The sequence below is a fragment of the Hyperolius riggenbachi genome, chromosome 4, assembly GCF_040937935.1.
Source record: "Hyperolius riggenbachi isolate aHypRig1 chromosome 4, aHypRig1.pri, whole genome shotgun sequence".
Lineage (NCBI taxonomy): Eukaryota > Metazoa > Chordata > Amphibia > Anura > Hyperoliidae > Hyperolius > Hyperolius riggenbachi.
The window spans coordinates 298,380,908-298,407,580 of NC_090649.1; the positions used below are offsets into that span (position 1 = coordinate 298,380,908).

The 26,673-nt window shown below is 43.4% G+C and overlaps 1 protein-coding gene across 12 annotated transcripts in view; it reads left to right on the top strand.

Moving 5' to 3' along the window:
* Positions 1-26,673, top strand: part of LAMA2 (laminin subunit alpha 2) — a 1,150,433-nt gene that overhangs the window by 688,896 nt on the left and 434,864 nt on the right. For all 12 annotated transcript variants that reach the window (XM_068231524.1, XM_068231529.1, XM_068231525.1 and 9 more), the window contains 3 exons: positions 15,364-15,600; positions 21,732-21,875; positions 25,714-25,893. In XM_068231524.1, the coding sequence (XP_068087625.1) occupies positions 15,364-15,600; positions 21,732-21,875; positions 25,714-25,893 (561 nt within the window). The remainder of the gene's footprint in view (positions 1-15,363; positions 15,601-21,731; positions 21,876-25,713; positions 25,894-26,673) is intronic.

Sequence of the window (26,673 nt, forward strand, 5' to 3'; positions counted from 1 at the left end):
CTGATGCGTATACCAAGTGCAATGCAGGAATTTTATTTTCATCTATTAAAGAGGAACTTTGTAGAATATAATGTAATGAATAAAATTGCTTATTTTTTTACGTTACTTTGTAAATTATTGTGTCAGTGTTTGTCCATCTCTTTCCTCACCCTGATTAACATTCTGAAATCTATCACATCTGGCGACCTCTTTAGTGCTGGCAGATGCATCACTGCCGAATGTTTATATTCATAGAGATAGAAAGGATAATATATTATTATTATTATTTAGTATTTATATAGCGCTGACATATTACGCAGCGCTGTACAATGTATATATATATATATATATATATATATATATCTTGTCACTAACTGTCCCTCAAAGGAGCTCACAATTTAATCCCTACCTTTGCCATATGTCTATATTATGTAGTGTAAGTACTGTAGTCTAGGGCCAATTTTAGGGGGAGCCAATTAACTTATCTGTATGTTTTTGGAATGTGGAAGGAAACCGGAGTACCCGGAGGAAACCCACGCAGACACAGAGAGAACATACAAACTCTTTGCAGATAGTGCCCTGGCTGGGATTCGAACCAGGGACCCAGCGCTGCAAGGCAAGAGAGCTAACCACTATGCCACCGTGCTGTCTGGCACTGCATCCACTTTCCTTAAAATGAGCTTTATAGTGCTCAGCTCAATAGAATATAAACATCTTCAAACAATGTTCATTAATAACAATGCACGTACCCGCTGGGAGTGTAGACTGGGCTGTGGGGCATGGTGGTGGCTCCGGCCCATCTAATGACCGTTTCGCTGAGGCAGCATCTTCAGAGGCTTGTGTCCGCTACCTTAGCGAAATGGTCGTTAGGCAGGCCGTAGCCACCACCATACCCCACAGTCCAGTCTACACTCCCAACGGGTACTTGCATTGTTATTAATGAACATTGTTTGAAGATGTTCATATTCTATTGAGCTGAGCACAATAAAGCTCATTTTATGGAAAGTGGATGCAGTGTCACACCATATATTATCTTTGCTATCTCTATGGACATTAATCTACAGTTTCTGGCCTAGAGCACGCTATTACCTACCATACCCATCTGATGTAGAACATGTACTCTACCTTTACCCTTACAATTCAGTTTTGAACACACCAGTACGATAGGGGGGGGGGGGGGGGGACAAGGACAAAAAAAAGTGTGTATATATATATATATATATATATATATATATATATATATATATATATATATACAGTGGTGTGAAAAACTATTTGCCCCCTTCCTGATTTCTTATTCTTTTGCATGTTTGTCACACTTAAATGTTTCTGCTCATCAAAAACCGTTAACTATTAGTCAAAGATAACCTAATTGAACACAAAATGCAGTTTTAAATGATGGTTTTTATTATTTAGTGAAAAAAAACCTCCAAATCTACATGGCCCTGTGTGAAAAAGTGATTGCCCCCCTTGTTAAAAAATAACTTAAAGGTGGTTTATTACACCTGAGTTCAATTTCTGTAGTCACCCCCAGGCCTGATTACTGCCACACCTGTTTCAATCAAGAAATCACTTAAATAGGAGGTATCTGACACAGAGAAGTAGACCAAAAGCACCTCAAAAGCTAGACATCATGCCAAGATCCAAAGAAATTCAGGAACAAATGAGAACAAAAGTACTGTAATTGAAATCTATCAGCCTGGTAAAGGTTATAAAGCCATTTCTAAAGCTTTGGGACTCCAGCAAACCACAGTGAGAGCCATTATCCACAAATGGCAAACACATGGAACATTGATGAACCTTCCCAGGAGTGGCCGGCCGACCAAAATTACCCCAAGAGCGCAGAGAAAACTCATCCGAGAGGCCACAAAAGACCCCAGGACAACATCTAAAGAACTGCAGGCCTCACTTGCCTCAATTAAGGTCAGTGTTCACGACTCCACCATAAGAAAGAGACTGGGCAAAAACGGCCTGCATGGAAGATATCCAAGGCGCAAACCACTTTTAAGCAAAAAGAACATTAAGGCTCGTCTCAATTTTGCTAAAAAGCATCTCAATGATTGCCAAGACTTTTGGGAAAATACCTTGTGGACCGACGAGACAAAAGTTGAACTTTTTGGAAGGTGCGTGTCCCGTTACATCTGGCGTAGAAGTAACACAGCATTTCAGCAGAAGAACATCATACCAACAGTAAAATATGGTGGTGGTAGTGTGATGGTCTGGGGTTGTTTTGCTGCTTCAGGACCTGGAAGTAGTGGTGCTCAAATACCCCTTTTTAAAATTCGAGTTTGGTCGAATTCGAATAGTAAATTATTCGAGGTCATTCGAATATTCGAGTCGAATAATTTTTACTATTCGATTCGACCTCGGACTTCGAGCTCACTATTCGAGTCGGTATTCGAGCTAACTATTCGAGCTGACTATTCGAATTGGCCTTAAATAGCTTCCAACACTTGTTTTGAGGGTGAATGATGCAAGAAACCTCTTTTTTTCCAAGTAACAACAGCAAGTGATTATGTGGGGATGTTCCTTTAAAAAAAAATGTGGAAAGAGAAGTTGTGTCCTTAATTTTGTTCAGTAGTGTTACTGTATATACTTCTTCTTCTTCTTCTTCTTCTTTTTCTTCTTCTTCTTCTTCTTCTTCTTCTTCTTCTTCTTCTTCTTCTTCTTCTTCTTCTTCTTCTTCTTCTTCTCCTTCCTTTTCAATATCGTCTTCTTCTTCTTCACGTATTTCTCTTTTCAATTTTTTTTTAAAGAAATGCAGCTATTTTTGAGCGTAACAAATAGCTGGTGGGCGCACGCATGTTGGAAGCGCCATTGTATGTGCTCCCTGGCAGTGGAAACACAAAGACAGCAGGAGGTAAATTCATCAGCAGGAGGAGGAGGATGAGTGTGTGGCAGCAGGCAGTCAATGAGGCAGGCAGCTCGCCGTGACATAATAGCCCTGGTACCTAGCGGTGATACCAGGGCTGTAAATAAACACAACAGGAGGTCCCAGACAGCGGTCGTGCAGCCCACATTGTGTCCAATACACAACTGGGACAACACAGTTTTCAACCCGGGCACCTCAGAAAAATTAAACCTTTTTTTTTTTTTTAATGGTTTGTTTGGTTTTGGTTTTGCAACCAATATAGCTATTGTTTGACGTAATAGCTGGTGGCAGAGTGGCAGCAGAAGGTAAATCATCTGTGTACCCTGGCAGTGGGAAACACAGACAGACAGCAGCAGCAGGAGGAGGAATGGAGGAGTAGGCGAGCAGCTATTGTTTGACGTAATAGCTGGTGGCAGAGTGGCAGCAGAAGGTAAATCATCTGTGTACCCTGGCAGTGGGAAACACAGACAGACAGCAGCAGCAGCAGCAGGAGGAGGTATGGAGGAGCAGTGTGAGTGTGGCAGCAGGTAGGCAGCGTGACATAATAGCCCTGGTACCTAGCGGTGATACCAGGGCTGTAAATAAACACAACAGGAGGTCCCAGACAGCGGTCGTGCAGCCCACATTGTGTCCAATACACAACTGGGACAACACAGTTTTCAACCCGGGCACCTCAGAAAAATTAAACCTTTTTTTTTTTTTAATGGTTTGTTTGGTTTTGGTTTTGCAACCAATATAGCTATTGTTTGACGTAATAGCTGGTGGCAGAGTGGCAGCAGAAGGTAAATCATCTGTGTACCCTGGCAGTGGGAAACACAGACAGACAGCAGCAGCAGCAGGAGGAGGTATGGAGGAGCAGTGTGAGTGTGGCAGCAGGTAGGCAGCGTGACATAATAGCCCTGGTACCTAGCGGTGATACCAGGGCTGTAAATAAACACAACAGGAGGTCCCAGACAGCGGTCGTGCAGCCCACATTGTGTCCAATACACAACTGGGACAACACAGTTTTCAACCCGGGCACCTCAGAAAAATTAAACCTTTTTTTTTTTTTTTAATGGTTTGTTTGGTTTTGGTTTTGCAACCAATATAGCTATTGTTTGACGTAATAGCTGGTGGCAGAGTGGCAGCAGAAGGTAAATCATCTGTGTACCCTGGCAGTGGGAAACACAGACAGACAGCAGCAGCAGCAGCAGCAGGAGGAGGTATGGAGGAGCAGTGTGAGTGTGGCAGCAGGTAGGCAGCGTGACATAATAGCCCTGGTACCTAGCGGTGATACCAGGGCTGTAAATAAACACAACAGGAGGTCCCAGACAGCGGTCGTGCAGCCCACATTGTGTCCAATACACAACTGGGACAACACAGTTTTCAACCCGGGCACCTCAGAAAAATTAAACCTTTTTTTTTTTTTAATGGTTTGTTTGGTTTTGGTTTTGCAACCAATATAGCTATTGTTTGACGTAATAGCTGGTGGCAGAGTGGCAGCAGAAGGTTAATCATCTGTGTACCCTGGCAGTGGGAAACACAGACAGACAGCAGAAGGGCAGTACACAGCAGCCCACTGTAGGTGTAAAATGTGTGGCTGCAGGTGACGTAATAGTCAAAGTGAACCAGGCTGGCTTAGTGAGCAGGAGCCAGGAGGTGGTAAAGGGTGGTAAGGCACATTAACGATGGTTCCGGCAGCCAGTTCATGTCCCCCTCTCGCCGACAACAGGGGCCAGGAACTCGCCTTCCACCCACGCCTGGTTCATCTTGAGAAACGTCAGTCTGTCCACAGACTTGTGAGACAGACGTGAGCGTTTCTCGGTGACCACGCCACCAGCTGCACTGAAGCAGCGCTCGGACAGCACGCTGGAAGGGGGGCAGGACAGCACTTCCAGGGCGTACTGCGCCAGCTCGCTCCAGATCTCCATGCGCTTGACCCAATACTCCATGGGATCAACAGGGGCATCGCTGTCAAGCCCGCTGTACGACCCCATGTAGTCAGCCACCATGCGGGTCAGGCGCTGGCTGTGACCGGAGGAGGATGCTGCTGCATGCATCTCCTCTCTAGTCACTGCTGCCGGAGCCTCTACAGTCCTGTAGAGCTCGTGGCTGAGAGACAGCAGGTCTGTGGGGCGCTTGCTGCTGCTGGATGCAGGCACCTGCTGCTGCCTCTGTGCTGGCTGCTGGACAGTGGGGGTGGAAGGCTGGGGGAAGGCTTCCTCCAAGCGCTCAACAAGGGCCTGCTGCAAGCTCCTTATTTGTTGCGCTGGGTCTCCTCCTGCAGGCGGCAGGAACTGGCTCAACTTCCCCTTGAGGCGTGGGTCCAACATCATGCTGATCCAGATGTCCTCCCTCTGCTTTATCTGGATCACCCTGGGGTCCCTGCGCAGGCACGTCAGCATGTGCGCTGCCATTGGGAAGAGGCGGGCCACGTCTGCTGGCACATCGACGTCAGTGCTGTCCTCATCCTCCTCCTCTGCCGCCTCATCCTCTCTCCACCCCCGCACCAACTCAGCTGCGCTGTGCTGATCCCCCTCATCAGCTGCCAGGTCAGGGACCTCCACCAAGTCCTCCTCCTCCTCCCCCTCAGAGGTGGACTGCGCAGCTGGTTGCCGCTCCTGCTGGTCCAAGGCTGCCGCTCCCTGTTCCAGCAAAGCATCGAGGGCCCTGTTCAGCAGAGAAACCAGGGGCACCCACTCGCAGACCATAGCATGGTCCCTGCTCACCATGTTTGTGGCCTGCAGGAAGGGAGCCAGCACTAAGCACACCTGCTGCATGTGCCTCCAGTCATCATCGGGGACGATGGACGGGATGTTGCTGGTCTTGTCCCTTCTCTGAGCTGCGGAAACATTGGCCAGGGCAAGGTACTGGTTGACAGCGCGCCTCTGTTCAACCAGACGCTCCAACATCGCCAGGGTGGAGTTCCAGCGAGTCGGAACGTCAAGGATCAGCCGATGGCGTGGCAGATCCAGCTCCTTTTGCACGTCTTCCAGGCTCGCACAGGCTGCAGCCGAGCGCCGGAAGTGACGCACAACATTCCTTGCCGTTTCCAGCAGTTCGCCCATCCCCTGGTAGGTGCGCAGGAACTTCTGCACCACCAGGTTCAGCACGTGGGCAAGACAGGGGATGTGGGTCAGGTTTCCCCTGTGTATTGCGGCAACCAGATTGGCCCCATTGTCGGCCACCACCTCTCCGACTCTGAGGCCTCTGGGGGTCAGCCAAATCCTCTCCTGCTCCTGGAGTTTGGCCAACACATGGGTTGCCGTCAGCTTGGTCTTCCCAAGGCTGACCAAGTGCAGCAGCGCTTGGCAGTGGCGGGCCTTCACGCTGCTGCTGAGGCGGGGGGTTTGGCCAGGTGTGCCGGAGGATGGCAGAGGATCGGAGGAACCTGCTGCAGTTCCCCTGACCCTGCGGGGTGGCACCACCCACTGTGTTGCTGCTGCTGCTGTGCCCGCTGCTGCTCTCCCATCCTCACCCCCTTCCACCAAGCTGACCCAGTGGACAGTGAAGGACAGGTAGCGGCCTGTCCCGAAGCGGCTGCTCCAGGAGTCCATGGTGACGTGGACCCTTTCACCAACCGCGTGCTCCAGCCCTCGCTCCACATTGGCCATCACAAAGCGGTGCAGTGCAGGAATGGCCTTGCGGGAGAAAAAGTGTCTGCTGGGGAGCTGCCAGTCTGGGGCTGCGCAAGCAAGCAGCGCACGAATGTCGCTCCCCTCCTGCACGAGCGTGTACGGCAGGAGTTGGGAGCACATGGCCCGTGCCAGCAAGCCGTTCAGCTGCCGCACGCGACGGCTGCTGGGAGGCAGAGCCCTAACCACCCCCTGGAAGGACTCGCTCAAAAGGCTCTGGCGTGGCCTTTTGCTGACACGGGAATCAGCAGACACAGCAGAGGAGGCCACTGAGGACTGGCTGCCAGAACAGGCCTCAGTTTCGGCGGCAGGAGTTGCAGAGGGGGGAGGAGCAGTGCGTTTCCGCACTCCTGCTGGTGCTGCTGGAGGAGCAGGAGGGCGGGTGGCTGCTGTTGCTGCTGCTGCTGCTGAAGGCTGTGCAGTGATGGGTGTGGTGCCACTGCCAGCACCAGATGCCTTCAGCCTCTGGAACTCCTCATGCTGGTGGAAATGTTTAGCCGCAAGGTGGTTGATGAGCGAGCTGGTGCTGAACTTTAAGGGGTCTGCACCTCTGCTCAACTTCCGCTGACAGTGGTTGCAAGTGGCGTACTTGCTGTACACAGTGGGCATGGTGAAAAAGCGCCAGATTGGTGACAGAAACATCCCCCTACGGCATGGAAGCGCTGCTGCCTGTCTCCCTGTGGTGGTTGGGGGGGGGGCTTGGGTGCGGCTGGTGGTGGTACTGGCTGATGCTGCTGCTGCTGCTGCTGAGCCTGAGACACCAGCAGGGTGTGGGACGCTGCCAATGCTTGCAATGATGCGCCTCCTTGCAAGGCCCACAAGCGCATCCTCCTCCTCCTCCTCAGAGCTGCTGAGGACGACATCCCCTGGAGGTGGTGGCACCCAGTCTCTGTCTGTCACCGGGTCATCATCATCCTCCCCCTCCTGAAACATGTCCTGCTGGGATGAGGACCCCCCAAACTCCTCTCCTGATGCATGGATGGGCTGCTTGACTGTCGCCACAGTCTTGCTGTCCAATCCCTCATCCCCCAAAGTGCCCATCAGCATCTCCTCCTCAAGATCGCCAACAACAGCAGACAATTTACTCATGATGCCTGGGGTCAAAAGACTGCTGAATGACAGGTCGGCGAGTGACGGTGAACTGGCCTCCTCCCCAGACCCTGCTGGGCGGCTGCTGCGAACAGGGGTGGTGGTGGTGGTGAGGGTGGAGGCCTCGGATGCAGAGCTGATGGCGGGCTGCTCATCCTCCGTCATGAGTTGCACCACAGTGTCTGCATCCTTTTCCTCAATGGGACGTTTCCGACCCGGCTGGAGGAAAATGGGAGCAGGTGCTACACGCTGCTGCTGCTGTGTCTCTGCAGCGTGAGTTGCAGATGCTCCTGCTGGGCGGCGCCCAAGGCGTCCACGGCCAGTGGCTATGGGAGGAATGTTAGCCACTGACGCTGCTGCTGCTGCTGCGGAACTGTGCATGGTGGCGCGCCCGCGGCCGCGGCTTGCCACAATGCTGCTCCCTCTCCTCCTGATTCCCTTGCTGCCCTTCCCCTTGCCCAAACCGCGCTGGCTGCCACTTCCAGACATCTTCAATGTTTTGGGCGTATAGACAAAAGTTTTTTAAAAGGGCGGGTGAAAAGTGGGGTACTTTAATGGAGTGGGTTGGTTGGTGAGGTGACTGAGTGAGTGTCCCCTAGTACAGTAAGTAAGTAGTAACAGTCAGGAAGTACAACTAGCAGTTACAATAATCAGTAGTAATCACAAGTAAATTTAGTGTGTGTACACTCAGACAGTGAGTGACCGCACGCAGGAGCTAGTAGCCTATGAACACAGTGACTGAGTGTCCTAGACTCCTAGTACAGTAAGAGTAAGTAGTAACAGTAAGTAGAACTAACTAATTACAATAATCAATCAGCGATCAGAAGGAAATGGAGTGTGGGTGTTGTGTGTACACTCAGACAGTGAGTGACCGCACGCAGGAGCTAGTAGCCTATGAACACAGTGACTGAGTGTCCTAGACTCCTAGTACAGTAAGAGTAAGTAGTAACAGTAAGTAGAACTAACTAATAATCAATCAGCGATCAGAAGGAAATGGAGTGTGGGTGGTGTGTGTACACTCAGACAGTGAGTGACCGCACGCAGGAGCTAGTAGCCTATGAACACAGTGACTGAGTGTCCTAGACTCCTAGTACAGTAAGAGTAAGTAGTAACAGTAAGTAGAACTAACTAATTACAATAATCAATCAGCGATCAGAAGGAAATGGAGTGTGGGTGGTGTGTGTACACTCAGACAGTGAGTGACCGCACGCAGGAGCTAGTAGCCTATGAACACAGTGACTGAGTGTCCTAGACTCCTAGTACAGTAAGAGTAAGTAGTAACAGTAAGTAGAACTAACTAATTACAATAATCAATCAGCGATCAGAAGGAAATGGAGTGTGGGTGGTGTGTGTACACTCAGACAGTGAGTGACCGCACGCAGGAGCTAGTAGCCTATGAACACAGTGACTGAGTGTCCTAGACTCCTAGTACAGTAAGAGTAAGTAGTAACAGTAAGTAGAACTAACTAATAATCAATCAGCGATCAGAAGGAAATGGAGTGTGGGTGGTGTGTGTACACTCAGACAGTGAGTGACCGCACGCAGGAGCTAGTAGCCTATGAACACAGTGACTGAGTGTCCTAGACTCCTAGTACAGTAAGAGTAAGTAGTAACAGTAAGTAGAACTAACTAATAATCAATCAGCGATCAGAAGGAAATGGAGTGTGGGTGGTGTGTGTACACTCAGACAGTGAGTGACCGCACGCAGGAGCTAGTAGCCTATGAACACAGTGACTGAGTGTCCTAGACTCCTAGTACAGTAAGAGTAAGTAGTAACAGTAAGTAGAACTAACTAATTACAATAATCAATCAGCGATCAGAAGGAAATGGAGTGTGGGTGGTGTGTGTACACTCAGACAGTGAGTGACCGCACGCAGGAGCTAGAAGCCTATGAACACAGTGACTGAGTGTCCTAGACTCCTAGTACAGTAAGAGTAAGTAGTAACAGTAAGTAGAACTAACTAATTACAATAATCAATCAGCGATCAGAAGGAAATGGAGTGTGGGTGGTGTGTGTACACTCAGACAGTGAGTGACCGCACGCAGGAGCTAGTAGCCTATGAACACAGTGACTGAGTGTCCTAGACTCCTAGTACAGTAAGAGTAAGTAGTAACAGTAAGTAGAACTAACTAATTACAATAATCAATCAGCGATCAGAAGGAAATGGAGTGTGGGTGGTGTGTGTACACTCAGACAGTGAGTGACCGCACGCAGGAGCTAGTAGCCTATGAACACAGTGACTGAGTGTCCTAGACTCCTAGTACAGTAAGAGTAAGTAGTAACAGTAAGTAGAACTAACTAATAATCAATCAGCGATCAGAAGGAAATGGAGTGTGGGTGGTGTGTGTACACTCAGACAGTGAGTGACCGCACGCAGGAGCTAGTAGCCTATGAACACAGTGACTGAGTGTCCTAGACTCCTAGTACAGTAAGAGTAAGTAGTAACAGTAAGTAGAACTAACTAATTACAATAATCAATCAGCGATCAGAAGGAAATGAAGTGTGGGTGTTGTGTGTACACTCAGACAGTGAGTGACCGCACGCAGGAGCTAGTAGCCTATGAACACAGTGACTGAGTGTCCTAGACTCCTAGTACAGTAAGAGTAAGTAGTAACAGTAAGTAGAACTAACTAATTACAATAATCAATCAGCGATCAGAAGGAAATGGAGTGTGGGTGGTGTGTACACTCAGACAGTGAGTGCCCGCACGCAGGAGCTAGTAGCCTATGAACACAGTGACTGAGTGTCCTAGACTCCTAGTACAGTAAGAGTAAGTAGTAACAGTAAGTAGAACTAACTAATTACAATAATCAATCAGCGATCAGAAGGAAATGGAGTGTGGGTGTGTGTACACTCAGACAGTGAGTGCACGCACGCAGGAGCTAGTAGCCTATGAACACAGTGACTGTCTGACTGAGTGTCCTAGACTCCTAGTACAGTAAGAGTAAGTAGTAACAGTAAGTAGAACTAACTAATTACGATAATCAATCAGCGATCAGAAGGAAATAGAGTGTGTGTTGTGTGTGTACACTCAGACAGTGAGTGCAGTGCGCACACGCAGGAGCTAGTAGCCTATATGAACAGTGACAGTGAGTGTCCCTACGGGTACAGTAAGAGTAAGTAAGTACAACTAACTAACAATAATCTATCAGTAATCAGAAGGAAATAGAGTGTGTGTACACACAGACAGTGAGTGAGTGCACACACGCAGGAGCTAGCTAGTAGCCTATAAACAGTGACAGTCAGTGAGTGTCCTACTCCTAGTACAGTATAACTACAATACTATTAGTAAAGGACAGCAGAAATACTGGTATAGATGAGAGAAATAAACAGAGGACAGCTGCCCACAGAGGCAAGGCCCCCCTGAGGCCTAAACCTGTAAGCTTGCAGCAGCTGCCTGTCTCTAATGTAACACACAAGCTACTAACTAAAATACAATGTCTATCTAACTAACAACAATATAGGTGTATATGGCAGGTGTAGGTGAGCAAAAACGCTAGGTAAATGATCACAATAGAGCACTTGCTAAGCCAAAGCACAAAGGAGCAACTCTCTCTCTGTACAAGTCTCAGGCAAGCATGGAGAAACGGAACATGGCGGCCGCTATTTATAGGGTAGGGGCTGGCCAGGGTCCCCCTCTGTGATTGGCTGCCGTCAGAGGGCCTGGGAGCCCTCTGATTGGCTCTAAGGACATCAATCTGGGCTATGACGCTATTCGAGCTCGGTACCGAGCTCGAATAGCGCCGTTTGCTCGAATAGCTCGAATAGTGAATGGGCTATTCGAGTGTACTCGGATAGCCCATTCGAATAGCTACAGCTATTCGGAGCTCGAATACCGAGCTCGGATAGCTGAAAAAGAGCTCGAATATTCGAGCTACTCGAATATTCGAGCTCTGCTGAGCACCACTGCCTGGAAGGCATGCTGTGATAGATGGAACCATGAATTCTACTGTCTGCCAAAAAATCCTGAAGGAGAATGTCCGACCATCTGTTCGTCAACTCAAGCTGAAGCGATCTTGGGTGCTGCAGCAGGACAATGACTCAAAACACACCAGCAAATTCACCTCTGAATGGCTGAAGAAAAACAAAATGAAGACTTTGGAGTGGCCTAGTCAAAGTGTCCTGACCTGAATCCTATTGAGATGTTGTGGCATGACCTTAAAAAGGCGGTTCATGCTAGAAAACCCTCAAATAAAGCTGAATTACAACAATTCTGCAAAGATGAGTGGGCCAAAATTCCTCCAGAGCGCTGTAAAAGACTTGTTGCAAGTTATCGCAAACGCTTGATTGCAGTTATTGCTGCTAAGGGTGGCCCAACCAGTTATTAGGTTCAGGGGGCAATTTCTTTTTCACACAGGGCCATGTAGGTTTTGAGGTTTTTTTCTCACTAAATAATAAAAAACATCATTTAAAATTGCATTTTGTGTTCAATTATGTTATCTTTGACTAATATTTAACGTTTTTTGATATATATATCCATTTCAAGCTACATGATTAAAATTTGCCTAACTGTTCTATACACCACACACCTTTCTATTTGTTCCTTGTTACCATAGAGATGATCCATTTCGCACAGAAGTTCGTCACTATACATGATACAGCTTTAGGCTTTGTTCCACACATTATACTATATATGTGCAGCTAGTTTTCATTTGAATAGCCTGAATATTATGCAGCCCTCACCTTCACCATTTCATCATCTTGTCATCCTTCTTTACTGAGAACTTGTAAAATATTTTTTTTCTTTAAGTCAGAACCCACATTAAATAAAGTAAGGAGCTGACCTTGAATTTCTCCTTTAGCAATATAGTAAAATATTTAAATGATTACAGAAGAGAATCTATGGACAATCACTTGAAGAGAGGACCCTTTTATTTATTGTGAAAAGTCTTTTTATGTAAGTGCCAAGCTGGAAGCTATACATGAAAAGCGGCCTGGCAGCAGCAAAGCACTGGGACATGTGACCTAGTGGCTGGAAGAATTCCCAGCTGCCATTGTCACTAGTCAATTGGTTATGATACGTTCCCTGCTTGAAAAAAAAAAAAAAAAAGAAACTACTTTAGTTTCATCATTCTGACCTGTTAATTTCAGACCTACGGGCATAACGATAGGTTATCTTAAGGACAGGACACCTTGCCCCTGAGGTTTTTCTCTCGAGTTATTACCCTATATTGTTTTAACACTTTATATGTGTAACAACCGTTTACTACTTAGCAAGACTTTTTCAAGAAGTTGAAAAGGTTTTTTTTTCACATTTTAATTTATTACTTAACTTGGTCTGAGTTACTTTTTTTGCTTCTCCTGTGCTGGATATTAACTATATAAACAAGACAAGAAACAAATAAGTGAAAATAACTCAATATGGTTTTTTTTTTGTTTTTTAACGTAGAAGTGTGGGAAGGAACTATGTTGCTGCAACCACTAGTCAGATTTCCCTACTGACATTAAAACATGCGACATTCCTTGGCATCACAAACTACATGAAGATGCAATTTGTTTCGGGCTCTGCAGAGGTTCAAAGTAATAAAATAGAATACATGGGCCAAGCTTCCAGGAAGTTCCTCAATCCCATTGGTTCCTGTGTCCCTACATCTGTCAGTGACTCAGCAGCCAGTGAGCTACCAACGCATGCTGCAACAGTAAGGAGGAAATCCAAGGGAAGGGCCAGTATTGGGTCCCACATGATGTCAGTAAAAAAAAGAGGGGAGTGGGGCTTGAGCACCCAGAGCCCCCCTTTGCACATACCTGCCTAAGAGAAACCCCCACAACTCTGTCAAGCACCCTCGGCACCATCACGACCACCAGCCACACCACTGCTGTCCCCCAGGACAACCCATTGCAATCATTACTCCTTGTCCAGTATCCACTGCAATTACTATGCAGGGAGTTTTTGAGATACATGGATTTTGTATTTTCCCTCTCCAGCAAAGTCCCTGTCCATATCAAAGAGAAGAGGCTCACCCCCACCTCTAATGCTCCGGTGGAGGTGGAGTAACTACCTCCACATATGTCACTTTTCATCCTCTATCTATTTATTGCAAAGTAAATGCAAAACCTTATTAAAAATGTTTTTCATCTGTATTCTCTTTTCTTGTGATGTTAATTTCTTGTGTATACTTCGTTCTTTTGTAAACTTCTGTCTTCCTTCTTTTTCATCTGTTATCTTACTTGAAGACCTGCCCCAAGCCTGTGCTCCCCATCACTGCTCCTGCTGCACCAGAAACTCACCAACACTTCAGTGTCAGACACCCAACACATTTCCCACAGCTGTTGTCGGCCACTGCAGCAGCACCTGCTTTCTTGGCTGCTCTCCTCTGCTTCTTTCTGCCATAATGAAAACTGAAGCCCCGGCAAAAAAGCATCTTTAAAGCTTTCGCTGGAGCCCTATTTAGCTTTTAAACTGGGCTGTCATTATGAGATTTGAGTGACTACTACTAGCCTTTGGTCAGGTATATTATAAGACTGCACACAAACTTCAATGTAGTCAAAGGGTGGGTGCAGTAAAATGGTAGGTGTCAGCTGGCATCACCATAAAACATGGACAAGCATTAGATCACCAGAAATCGCTCCAGTAGATACACTTTATTTAAGTAGTGTCATAAATCCAAAAATGTTAAACTACTTGAATAAAGATTATCTCAGGATTGTGTACTGGAGCTAGATTAAATCCATAGATCTTAAACCCCTTCCTCAATATAAAGGATCATTCAATGTGAAGCATGGTTTTCCAGACCATTAGGACAAGAATTTCAGCTCTGAAGTTGGAACTTTTACCATCCCATGTCTGCACCTGACTGTAGAGTTGATTTGCTAGGGTTGAAGGACACTGGTGGAGAACTTCCTTGATCTAAATGATTCAGCAAACCTAGACTGAACTTTTTAAGAATGCCTTGCCATTAGGTGACAAAAGGTGACTTTTAAACAAATAAATCCCTGTTGTCTTTGATTTATTAAAAATACATACCTGCTTGCTTTAGGTGTGTACAGTACATGCAACTACAATAGTACAAACCCTAATTCACATAATTGCCTAGCCCTTAAACAGTCCTTGCTATATATTTTTAGATGATCAATGTGAGCACAAAAGTGTTGATTTCTTTGCATGCATACAAGTAGTTAAACTGCTAAATTTTTCTCTTTGCATTGTTTGAATTACAATTTCTTGTGTTCACTGCGCTGTTTTTAGGCATAGGCAAACTGGGCAGATGTCCCACAGAGCTGTTCGCTGCCCCACTATCATTTATGGAAATTTTTATGCATAATCTTTTAATGTACACTATTGTTGACTTCAGAAAAAAATAAATAAACAACAAAAAAAAAAACCTATCCATTGACCTAATGATGGGTAGGGATTGATATTTTGCCTTCAACTCTGCTTGTTCATTTCTAAGCTGCCAGCTAATTGCTGTTGAGTCTGGCAAGCTAATGTTCTTTCCTTTCTTAGCCCCCATTAACACTTAATCAGTTGCTCTCAGTTATAACTGAAAGGACAACTCAGTTTACACTATACACGTTTTAACTGAAAGATTTTTCATAATGCACTGTTATGGAGAAGGAAAAAAAAATTGCGTACCAATTGGTGTAAATGGGGCCTTAGGACTGTGGAGATTTTTTTGCATAGGAAGAATTTCTGTTTATCACTAGTATATTCTAGGCAAAGAACTTCTGTTGGGAACAGTTAAACTGGATTTGTCACTAGTGTTTTTAACACTTTCAGAAAAATCTGTGCAATGACTGGTATATTGGATGTGTCATTAGCACGAGCAACAGAAAGAAAACTTATCAGTCTGTATTTTCTGTTTGTATAGGCCTGTGACTGTGGCGGTCTAGGATCTCTCAGTACACAGTGTAATCCAGATACAGGTTGCTGCTTCTGCCGTCCAAACTTCTTTGGAGACAAATGTACTAGCTGCAGAGTGGGATACCGCAATTACCCAGAGTGCATCAATTGTGATTGTGCATTGGCAGGAAGCAAATCCGAGAGCTGTGATCAAGAGACAAGTAAATGTTCTTGTTCTGAAGAGACCGGACAATGCAACTGTAAGGTAAGAACAATGATTTATATGGAATAATATACAGCTAGAAAATTTTATCAAGCATACTGCAGTATGCATTGTATCTATCTACTGTACTGTATCCTTTATGTACATTTATTTTACAGTAGATTATTATCTGTGCCTTGACTAATGTCTGTTTTTGTGCCTATTCTGATTTTCTCATTAGAGTATTTTACAAGGAAGCTGACAAATATAGGATTCTGAGTTAACAACATAACATGATTATCATTTAATGGTATTGAGGGATTTTAGTAATGAAAATCCTCCATTGCATATATTAGAGTACCTGAGATAAAGATTAGCATTTGGATTTTACTGATGTGCCAGAAGAGAATGCATATGTTAAATGCTTTCTAATAATCATTTAACCACACAGCTGTAACCTGGAAAATCTCCAGGTAGATTAATCATGGTTAGCTGGTTCTCATTTTTGTTGCTCAAAGTTTACTTACATCAGGCTTCAGAACTTTTTTTTTCTTTTAATCATATCTTTAAGCAGAGGTATAGCATTTCGACATTTTTCCTTAGTTTAGGTTCAAACTTCACAAAGTGAGGGTTGTTCATCGTCATCAATAAGGTTTTCACTTTGAAGTAAACTGGGGTATACTCACTATCCATTGGTAAACTTTACATGTGCAGGCAGAGCGTTGTTAAAGGACAGCTGAAGTGAGAAGAATATGGAGGCTGCCATATTTATTTCCTTTTACACAATTCCAGTTCCCTGGCAGCCTTGCTGATCAGTTTGGCTGCAGTAATGTCTGAACCCCACAAGAAATAAGCATGCACCTAATTTTGTCAAATCGGACAATAAAGTCAGAAACACTTGATCTGCATATGCTTGTTCAGGGTCTATAGCTAAAAGCAGTGGCGTAGCAATAGGGGTGCAGAGGTAGCGACCTCACCAGGGCTCTTGGACCAGAGAGGGTCTGTAGGGGCCTTCCTTCAACCACTTTTTAGCCCTTTATTGGTGCTAAGCTGGTAGTGATCACCTCTAATTGTGCTTTGATTAGTTGTAGCTATTAATAGACTGTTCTTCTCCTCACCCTACACCTCTCTGACTCTGCAGTTGTCCTTGACAGGTTTTGGTGCTACATAGCAATTGTTATGTATAGAACGCTTAAGGGGGCCCAGAGCTCCTTAAGAGAACCTGAAAAATAAAAAGTCAAAGTAACCATACAAAGGTCATAATTACATCCTGTGTAGTCTACTCTTCAATCTCTTTCTCCTCTCCTGCGTCCCATTTGTCCACTGTGATCAATGGAATTCTACATCCTCCATTTTAAAAATAGCCACTACCCCATAACAGCTTCCTGCTCAGCACGCTGTTAAACTGTAATATACCCCACCTGAGCCATGAGGAAACGTGGACATTATCTTGCACATTCAGTTGTAACTGACAGCTGCTGATATATAACTGACAGCAACTGGTATATTTCAGTTCTGACAAAATATTGTCAGAATTGGACAGGATCATTGTAAGAAGAAAATGGTGTGCTTCTGAGAGGAACTGACAGTGAGGTTAGTATTTAATATTCATTTGCAGCTATGTCATCTGTTCATTTTAAATAATTTTACTCAGTTCAGGTTCCTTCTAAGCTACGCTACTAACTAAAAGTGTTAGAGGCAGAGATTTAGCAGGGCTGCCAGGCAACTACACCAATGTAGAAAAAGGCACTCCACAGGCTTCAAACTTGCGTTTGTTGTTTATTGAGCAAGACACACTACATGTTACGAGTCAACTGACCCTTCCTCAAGTGCCCCACCCACCACAACTACATCCCATTTAAAGGACTCCCCACAGGAAGTCCCACCCTGGTCCATTAACATACAGGAAATAAACATACATAGTTATCATTATATACAATTCCTATACAGGGAACTACTATACCGTCTATCCTGCAATAATTTGTGGAGGGGTCATCAAAATTCCCGCAGCATATGTGATCCCACCAATTATTCTTTCCTGCAACAGATCACAAAAAACATTTGTAACTGATTTGTTCATTTAAACCCCTAGGGGATACACAATCCAATTTCCTAATCCACTCCACTTCTTTACGGAGCAACAACTTCTCCCGATCACCTCCCCTCCTGAGAGGAGGGACTGTGTCCAACACCATCCATCTCAGTTGAGATACAGAATGTCCAGCCAGGCAACTAGTATTGTTTAAAAGCAAATTAATATGGCCTACTCCATATCCTTCTCGCTTTAGTTGTCCTTTAAGTGAAGGCACTACAGAAAGGTCAGCATGATATTCAGGCAGTTGGTATACTTCAATTTTCTTCAAAATAATTGATTTTGCTTAAATGAGAAATGCAGCCAATGTGAATGAAACCTTTAACAATATACTGCAACTCGGTCATGTAAAAACAGTGTGAAGAATTTCTTGTCATCACTTTTCACTCATGTTCATAAACTTGTCACAGAATTACAAGTGTCATCTCACAGAGCAGACTACGCCTAGTCGGAAGAAATGTTCAGAAAACCATAAGAGCTGTCAGTATTTATATTATAATGGTACACTGTGTATTTCTGACTCACCAGGCAGACTGTTGTAACAAGATAAAGGATGTAATATAAGAGGAAACATGTATATGGATAACAATAAACACAGGAGTCTGGCAGACTTGAAGTGCAGTGTCACTCAGTCTGAGAAGATTTCATCTCATCACTGTCTGTAGCCTTGTGATAAGCCAGCTGCCTCTTCTTGGAGCGATGTTAAATGGAAATCACACAGCATCAGCACCGTTCATGTGATTCCAATGAATTTCCAAAGACCTTCAATGTTCAACCTATGTTTTAAATTCATAGCAAATCCCCAAAAAGCTCCCCCAGCACTCAGTGCTCTTATAATCGTTTTATTATCATTGTGAAGATCCTATACTTGTCTGGTAGAATGATGTGTTAGGGTAATAGTAATATTTGTTTTTTGTTTTACTGAAAGTGAGAACCACGAAGAGGATTGAGTGCTATTCTATGTATTCTATCACTCTTAACTCTCGCTTCTAACAGCTATCTGGTCCATTGAAAGTGTCTCTGTGACTATTACTGGATATAAGGGTTTTCCACATTAAGTAAAAAATTGGATAACCCCTCCTGCCCTTGAGCTATGCAAGCAGCAGGGTTCCCCTTGTCAGACTTCCAGCCTCCCACTAATTAATTCCTTTTTCAATAGCCGAGAGCATCCAAAAACGCGTCGGCTTTCTTCTTTCACCTAAGGGGAGAACCAGCACAGAGCGCCGGGAAAGATGATGGACTAGTTTGAATTTTAAAAGCTAGGCTTAGCTGGCAATGACTCCTATTAAAAGAAGTTTTCTTTGTGTTCCATGAACATCTAAACGTCATCTGCAGCAAATGTGTCACCAAGCTTAGCATTTAGGTTTTGTGTAATATCTAATGCTAGGTGTCCAAAGGTTGTTGCACTCTATATCTGCCTGCAGTATCTTGTTGTATCAGTTGCCCAGGTGTGAGTTGTCTGTCATCGTAAAATTAGACCTTGTGGCTTCCCTCATGTGCGCCACTAAAATATACTGTGCTGCGACTAAAATATAAAGTGAACTACAGAAGAGTTAAGAAACAGGCCAGACCAGTAACATCTGCTTTCATCTGGCGAACGAAACAATCTTTATTGACTGATTTGAGCACCTGCTTCACTTTTGCTCCAGTTTTCTATAGACTTGCTATGATAACTCAGATACACAACAAACTCCTACAGATTTTGCTTAGTGAGTTCTCTTCAACAGAGCAGAGGGGACCAGCACCCAACCAAAATATGACCAGATTATAAGTATGTGGTACTCTACCAGCCGTACAGTCCGTATAGAACAAACTTGTCATCAGAAAAAGAAAGGCAGACAGGCACAGGCTGTAGAAAAAAAGTTACCTGTTATTGCTAATAGATAGATGCAGAGGAGGCCCTCCCCCCTACCTTACAGCTGTTTCGTGAACAGTGCTTGCATCATCAGGTGGATTTACAGGGGAGAGCAGGGAGCAATAAATGGTAACTTTTTGCTACAGCCTGTGCACATCTGCTTTTCTCTTCTCTGTACCACATAAGAGAGACATTTTAACAGAAATCCTCAGTACAGTACCCTGTCCTAACTATGACCTATGTTGAATGTTGGTTGAATCCTTTTGTCAGCTGGTAAATGAGACTGTGAGTTTAGTTTACAGTAGCAGGGCATTAGGGACCACTGTAGAACCTATTGTATACAGCTAACCTGTACTGGATTTTTATTAATAATCTGCCTGGTAGGTGACAAATATCTACAGCCCTCACACAGTGATGTTTATATCCAGGCAGCTGTTGATATACAAGTATTTGTGAAAATGAGCAGCCATTATTGTTCAGGTATTATCGGTCTCTTTGTGGTGAGAGAACGTAAAGAATAATTGATACAACAACACCTTCCAAGGGGAATATTGCAGCATCGTTTGCTTACAGTACTTTACAACACAAATCACGTACTCCAGTGAACATAGTACTTCCTCTAGCATGTACTGTTTTACTTCTCTGGTCATGTCATTGGATGGAGGAAGGAGAGGGTCAAACGACCACTTTAGCTCATTTTATTCTGTACAGTATTGAGGAATGATGCTGAATTGCTGCTCAATAGATAATGCTAATTATTATTATTGTTTCATAAAGCACCAACATATTCTGTGGCCGTGTACAAAGTAAGAAGAATAAATATTGGGTACATAATAATACAGGCAATGGAATACACCAAATAATGTGGACATAAGTTCACGGGACAGATATAAAAGTGAACACGTTTTAAGAAGGGGTACACATTTTACATGGGGGGAGACAGGAGCCAGGGGTTTCCAAAGTTGGGAGGAAATGCTGCTACAGATTACTGTAGCATTACAGATATATTACTTTGATCAAGCTCAGCGGAAATTAGCCATGTATGCGAATTTCAGATGGCCATGTAGAGGTATCAATCTTTAAATCATTTGATCATTATATTCAAATCTGACAGATATCGATGCCACAAATCGAGTCATGTATGAGCGCCTTTAATAGGCTAGCCAAGTTCCTGTATGTTTTCTCCTATCCCATTGTTAAATGACATGCTAGTTCACAATCTTGTATTTACCCATTCTGATAAAGTTCCCCCTGCACTGTGAATTTAGCAAACCCTACAGGAACTGACAACATGTCAGGAATAGTAAGCTTGCTTAAGTGCCTCGGAAAAAAAAAAAACAGTTTTCAACATTTTGCAAGTTGAAATGAAATCCCTTCAGTAACATACTGTAAATATTGCCTAAATTATTACTTCTAATTCATTAAAATCATTACGTCTTCTAGCATTACAGTGTGTAAATATCAATCTTTTAGGGCCCTTTTCCACTAGCAGTCGCTAGCGTTCACGCTGAACGCTAGCGATTGCTGAATCGCAATTACCGGCGATTCCCCGACGTTTGCGGCCGCGATTTTGCTATGCTATGCACTGCATAGCAAAATCGCGGCAAATATCGCTCCGCCGCGCGTTCGCGTTCCCGTAAAAAACGAATCGCGGTAGTGGAAATGACCTACCGCGATTCCTATGTTAAAAAGCAAACCGTAGCGATTGTAAAATTGCTAGCGGTTTGCGTCTTTGCGATTCAGCCAGCGCAAACGCGCTGGTGGAAAAGGGCCCTCAAAGGAGCTCCACGCTTATAAATAAATATAAACTATGCTATCGCTGGCAATCACTGCCGTCATTTCCTGGGTCATAACCAGATATAAGGATTGCTGGCAATTGTTAGTAAATGCGCAAAGTGCAATCACTATGTGATGCACAAGCAGGTAGCCATTTTTTTATCCATTCGGAAAATGAATGTGATTTTCACAGCAGCAGATTATTTACCAGCACAACATTAGTAAATGAGCCTCCATATTTGCATGTTTAGGTCTTTGTTGATTATATGGATAGCAACTTACTATCTGGGTTCCCAATTACTTTGTTTAACAATGTATAATACCATTTCTAACACAGATGTTATGAGAGAGGATTCTACATCCATGTGACATCCTTTCCCATATTTGATATTTCAGAAAAATGGTGACAAGGTTGTTAAACAAGACACAACCTTTTAGTTCCACTTAACTCACAAAGTGTCTCTTTTGCAGATAAATGTGGAAGGAGTCCACTGTGACAGATGCAAGCCTAGCACATTTGGACTTCATGTAGGGAATCCACTTGGTTGCAGCAGCTGCTACTGCTTTGGCCTTAGTAGCAAGTGTACAGAAGCAGATGGACTGATCCGAATGTGGGTGAGTAGGAAGCTGTTGAGCCATATAATGCCATAATGTCATTTCCTGCTGGTGTATTTTAGTAAAACAAGCTGAAGCAGCTAATACATGCCAAAACATTCAGTGTACCCCTTTGATTACTTACTTTGTTCTACCTAATAAGTAATTATCTAGTCTACTCAGCAATAGTATTTAACTGAATTCAAAACGATGAAATAAAAACAGAAAGCGGAGCCTAAGTAGTACTCCGGGAGATAAGGGATACACTATGCTAGTTTATCATCGTCACTTTTAATATATAAGTACTATATCCATTAATGTTGGTTGAGGGTTTTTTTTGTTTTTTTCTGTGCTGATTTTGCATGTTCAGCTTAATGAATGGTACTTACATTTCACCCCAAATCATGGTATGTGGAATAAAGCTTTTTTCCTTTGCATTTTATTGTAACATAACAAGTCTGTTCCATAAACTTTCCATAGCTCATTTACCATCCATAAAATCAATCTGCTGATCAGGGGGCATATAGAGAGAGGATCACTGTAAGGTTATTGTGGAATGCCCATGGAATCTCTTTAGCTGGCAGACCTTCTGCAAACAAATGTACCACGGGCTGATTCATTCACGAAATGTGTTTAAGTAGCTAGAAATATCTGTATTACTTTTGCCCATTATATACTGTAAGGATGCATTGATTGCACACTGCAGCATATAGGCAGTTATTTAAAGGACTGTAATGAAAAATGTAACATTTAAAATACATACAATGAATGTACATTTCTCCTAGAGTAAATGATACTATAAATTACCTTTCTTATGTCTCTGTCACTTACAGTAGGTAGTGAAAATCTAACAGATTTTGAACCAATAATTTTCCTCATGGGGATTCTCATTTTTTTCTTTATTTACAAAAGAACATACTGAACTGCAGTTGCTCTGTCCAAATGCCAAAATAGTGTGCAAACAAGTCAGAAAATTGGCTTACATCTGTGTATAGACAATTTCCAAGTAGTGATACTGAGAACCCACCATGAAGAGATGGAACACTCCAAAACCTGTCAGATCTGTCTGCTTTTTATAGCCTACTGTAAGTGACAGCGACATGGTAAAAAAGTAATTTTTAGTGCATTATACTCAGAGAGAAATGTACATTTTATATACTGTACATGCATTTAAAATGTTACATTATTTCAGGATAGTGGTCCTTTAATGAAGTAGCAGCAAATAGTCAGGTATTTGATTCAGTAGATTTGCACCAAGCTATTTTTGATAACTTTATCTTACTGTACTTCAATTTAATCTCTCAAAACGCATCTCCAGGCACAAGGGAATGGAGGGATTCCCTAGCCCTGTGTTGCAGCAAAGCTTCTTTTTAATTGTGTACAAGAGCCTTGATTAGATACTGTTAAATACTTAATTTTTTAAGTATCTCATCAGGAGTTCCTTCACAGGTCACTTCCTGCAAAACAGACGTTTATAACTGTGGACTGCAAATTCACATTGAGCTCTGTTGGGTTCTCTGCTTACTTAGTTACCATGTATTTTTTAAATCTGTGCTGAAATCTTCTCTTCATTATTTTGAAAGGTAACAGGAGACCCGGGTTCGAATTTCGCCATTCAGTAGGAGAGCTTGGGCAAGACTCCCAAACACTGCTACTGCCTATAGAGTGCACTCTAGTGGCTGCAGCTCTGGTGCTTTTAATCAGCCAAGAGAAAAGTGCAATATAAATGTTATATGTCTTGTCTTTTGTCTAAAGAGTTATGCCAAAGCTACCAAGATGTGGTTTTCTGTGTATGCATATTATTCCAAGTTGAATTTGTCACCCAGCCTATAAAATGGTGAGGCCTGCCTAACCTGTATATGCCTCGCTCATAGCCGGCCTTTGATATGAGCGACCGGAGCAGTCGCTCAGGGCGCCAGTTTCCAAGGGGGCGCCTATAGCTGGTTGCCTATACTGAGGGCACCTACAACTGATTTCCTATACTGAGGGCACCTATAGCTGGCTACCTTTACTAAGGGCTCCAACACCTGGCTACCTATACTGGAGGCACCTAGGCCTGGCTACCTATGGGGGGATGGAGACCTTCAACTGACTTCCTATACTGGGGGCACCTATGCTTGGCAACCTATATTGAGGGCACCTACACATGAGATCCTATACTGGGGGCACCTATACCTGGCTACCTACCTATACTGAGTCTGAGGGTGTTTTAGGGGAGGAGGGGCGCACTGCGGCTATAACGCGTGGTGCAAATTGTCAGTGCTGTGCTATCATTCTAAATGGGGGGGGGGGGGGGGACGAGGCGGCTAACTGTCCCACTGATTGTTTTTGTTAATATTCCTGAAAGGTTCTAGCCTTCATTTTTAAGTGTATTCAGGATAATGCACTCTTTCCATCTATTTGTGGTTATTAATAGTACTTTTTCTATTATACATACGTGACGTGTCACAGAGATCTGAGCATTTGGCATGATGTGTCACAACGTGAAAAAGGTTGGGAACCACTGTTCTAGGAGATATCTCAGGAGAAAAGGGGAATTGCATATGGGCCTGTGTGTGTGTATACGTGCGTGCGTGTGTGTGTGTATGCACGTGGGAAGAGGATGAGGGGGGGGCACAAAAAACAGGTTTCGCTCAGGGCGCTGTGAAACCTAAGGCCGGCCCTGGCCTCGCTGTTCACTTACGGGTAATGAGATGCTAAGAGATCGCAATTGATGCAAATGTTGTACTAGTTATATGCAAATGGATACTGTTTGAAACTGGAATAGGAAAAATCATCAGTTATGCATTTGATTGGTTCATTTCTAAGCTGCGTATATTTGCAAAAAAAAAAAAAATAGAAGCATACGATTTTGAATTAGTTCAAAATTATTGGCATCTTGCTGACATAATCATCAATACATTGTATTAGATTTCATTGGTATTTTATTCCAGCTTTTTCCTAAGTACTAGATATTTCTAGATCTTAATTGGTCAGATTTACTTTCACTCTAAAAACAAAACAACTACACAAATTGAATAAAAACAAAACAACAATACTAAGTAAAAAAAATAAAATAAGGAGTGTTCAGTGAACATAGAAAGGATGGGGTGTGGCAAGCACTTGAATGAAGAAGGCCATCCACATTCCTGAGGTGAAGCAACTGCTTCCTAACTGTGCTGACTTGGAGTCCTCTTAAAAGAGGCAAAATATTGTTGAAATAGATATATTTAAGGTTTCATGGGGAAAATAGTTTGGCTTGGTTTAAAAAAAAGATGGTTTATAAACTATTAACTATTTTAAAGAGGAACTGCAGTGAAAATAACATAATGAATAGCACTGCTTATTGTTTATAATATTAATTTATAAATTATTTAGTCAGTGTTTGTCCGTTGTAAAAAAAATTCTCCCTCTGATTTACATTCTGAAATTTATCACGGGTGGTGACATCTTTAGTTCTGCCAAGTGATCTGTGCAGAGTGTTCGCAACTGAGAGTTCGATGCACAGAGGGAGATAAGGCTTGCTTGGCAGTTGGAAAACCTGTAATTTCTCACAATGCAAATAGGTTCACAGACAGCAAACTGCCAGGGCCTTGGTCATGACATCACACTGTAGGAGGGGTTTCACCGCAATATCAGCCCTTCAGGCCCGCCTGATGATCTATTCGAGAAAAGGTTAAGATTTCTAGTGGAAAAGGGGGTATCAGCTACTGATTGGAATTAAGTTCATTCATTGGTTAAAGTTCATCTTTGAGCATCCCTAAAATGTAAATCTGTTGCATTTACATAGAAGCTACACATATGGTGTGTTTAAGAAACTAGTATGCTTTGCTCCAGAAATTTTGTTTTTAACTAGATTTTTCTGTTATTGATTTCCCAGCTGTCACTGAAGCCTGATCAGACAGTGCTAGAACTGGTAGACTTTAACCTACAGCATCAGACTACAAAAGGTGTACTTTTCCAGCATCCAGAGATCATAGCATATATTGATCAAGTAAAACAAGACATACACATTGAGCCACTTTACTGGAGACTTCCACAGCAGTTTGAAGGTCGGAAGGTAAATAATATTGTGGGTTTTTTCTTTCAGTCATCATATTACTTCCAAAACAATCGTATTACAGTGTTTTACAATGTCAGTATGATTTGTTCATTGAACTAATGATTTAATTGGAGTCTACTGTGTACGACAGCTTTAATTATCCTAGATTATTATGTTTATTGATTATAATCTTCTCACCATCTTTTTTCATTTCTTTGGGGGTTTTTTTGCTTTGGCTATAAATTAAATAAATATCCTTTTATTTTCCAAGCAGTGCCTGAAAATAAAAAAAAAATTAAACATTTTACATAAAACATAAAACAAATTAATCTCAATCTCACTTACCTTACTTTTAATCAGTTTTTGTATTTAACTGATTGCTAAAATGTTAACAAACAGTGGAAATCCATGCTGCCACCGCCCCCCCCCCCACCCCCCCCACCCCCAACCGATATGTTTATTTAAAAAGCTAAAGAACCCTTTATAATTGCTGAACCTGTAGGTGTTACGCACTGGTGCGTTTTAAAATTAGGTAGCGTAACCGTTGCCTGGTACAGTTGCTATTTTCACCTGGGAAGGCAGAGAAAAAACTTGCTTGGATGATCTCTAAGCCATTTATTTTTCTCCCTATACTATTTCTGGTATTATGCTTCCCAGGAAACATAAAGGCAGATACACAAGGAAAAGAAAGGAGCAAATAAATGGACTTATTTGGGAGACCATATAGAATAGTATAAATTATATTGTATTACAAAAAAAAACACAAAAAAAAGGTATTAGTGAAAATTCAGCTTTAAG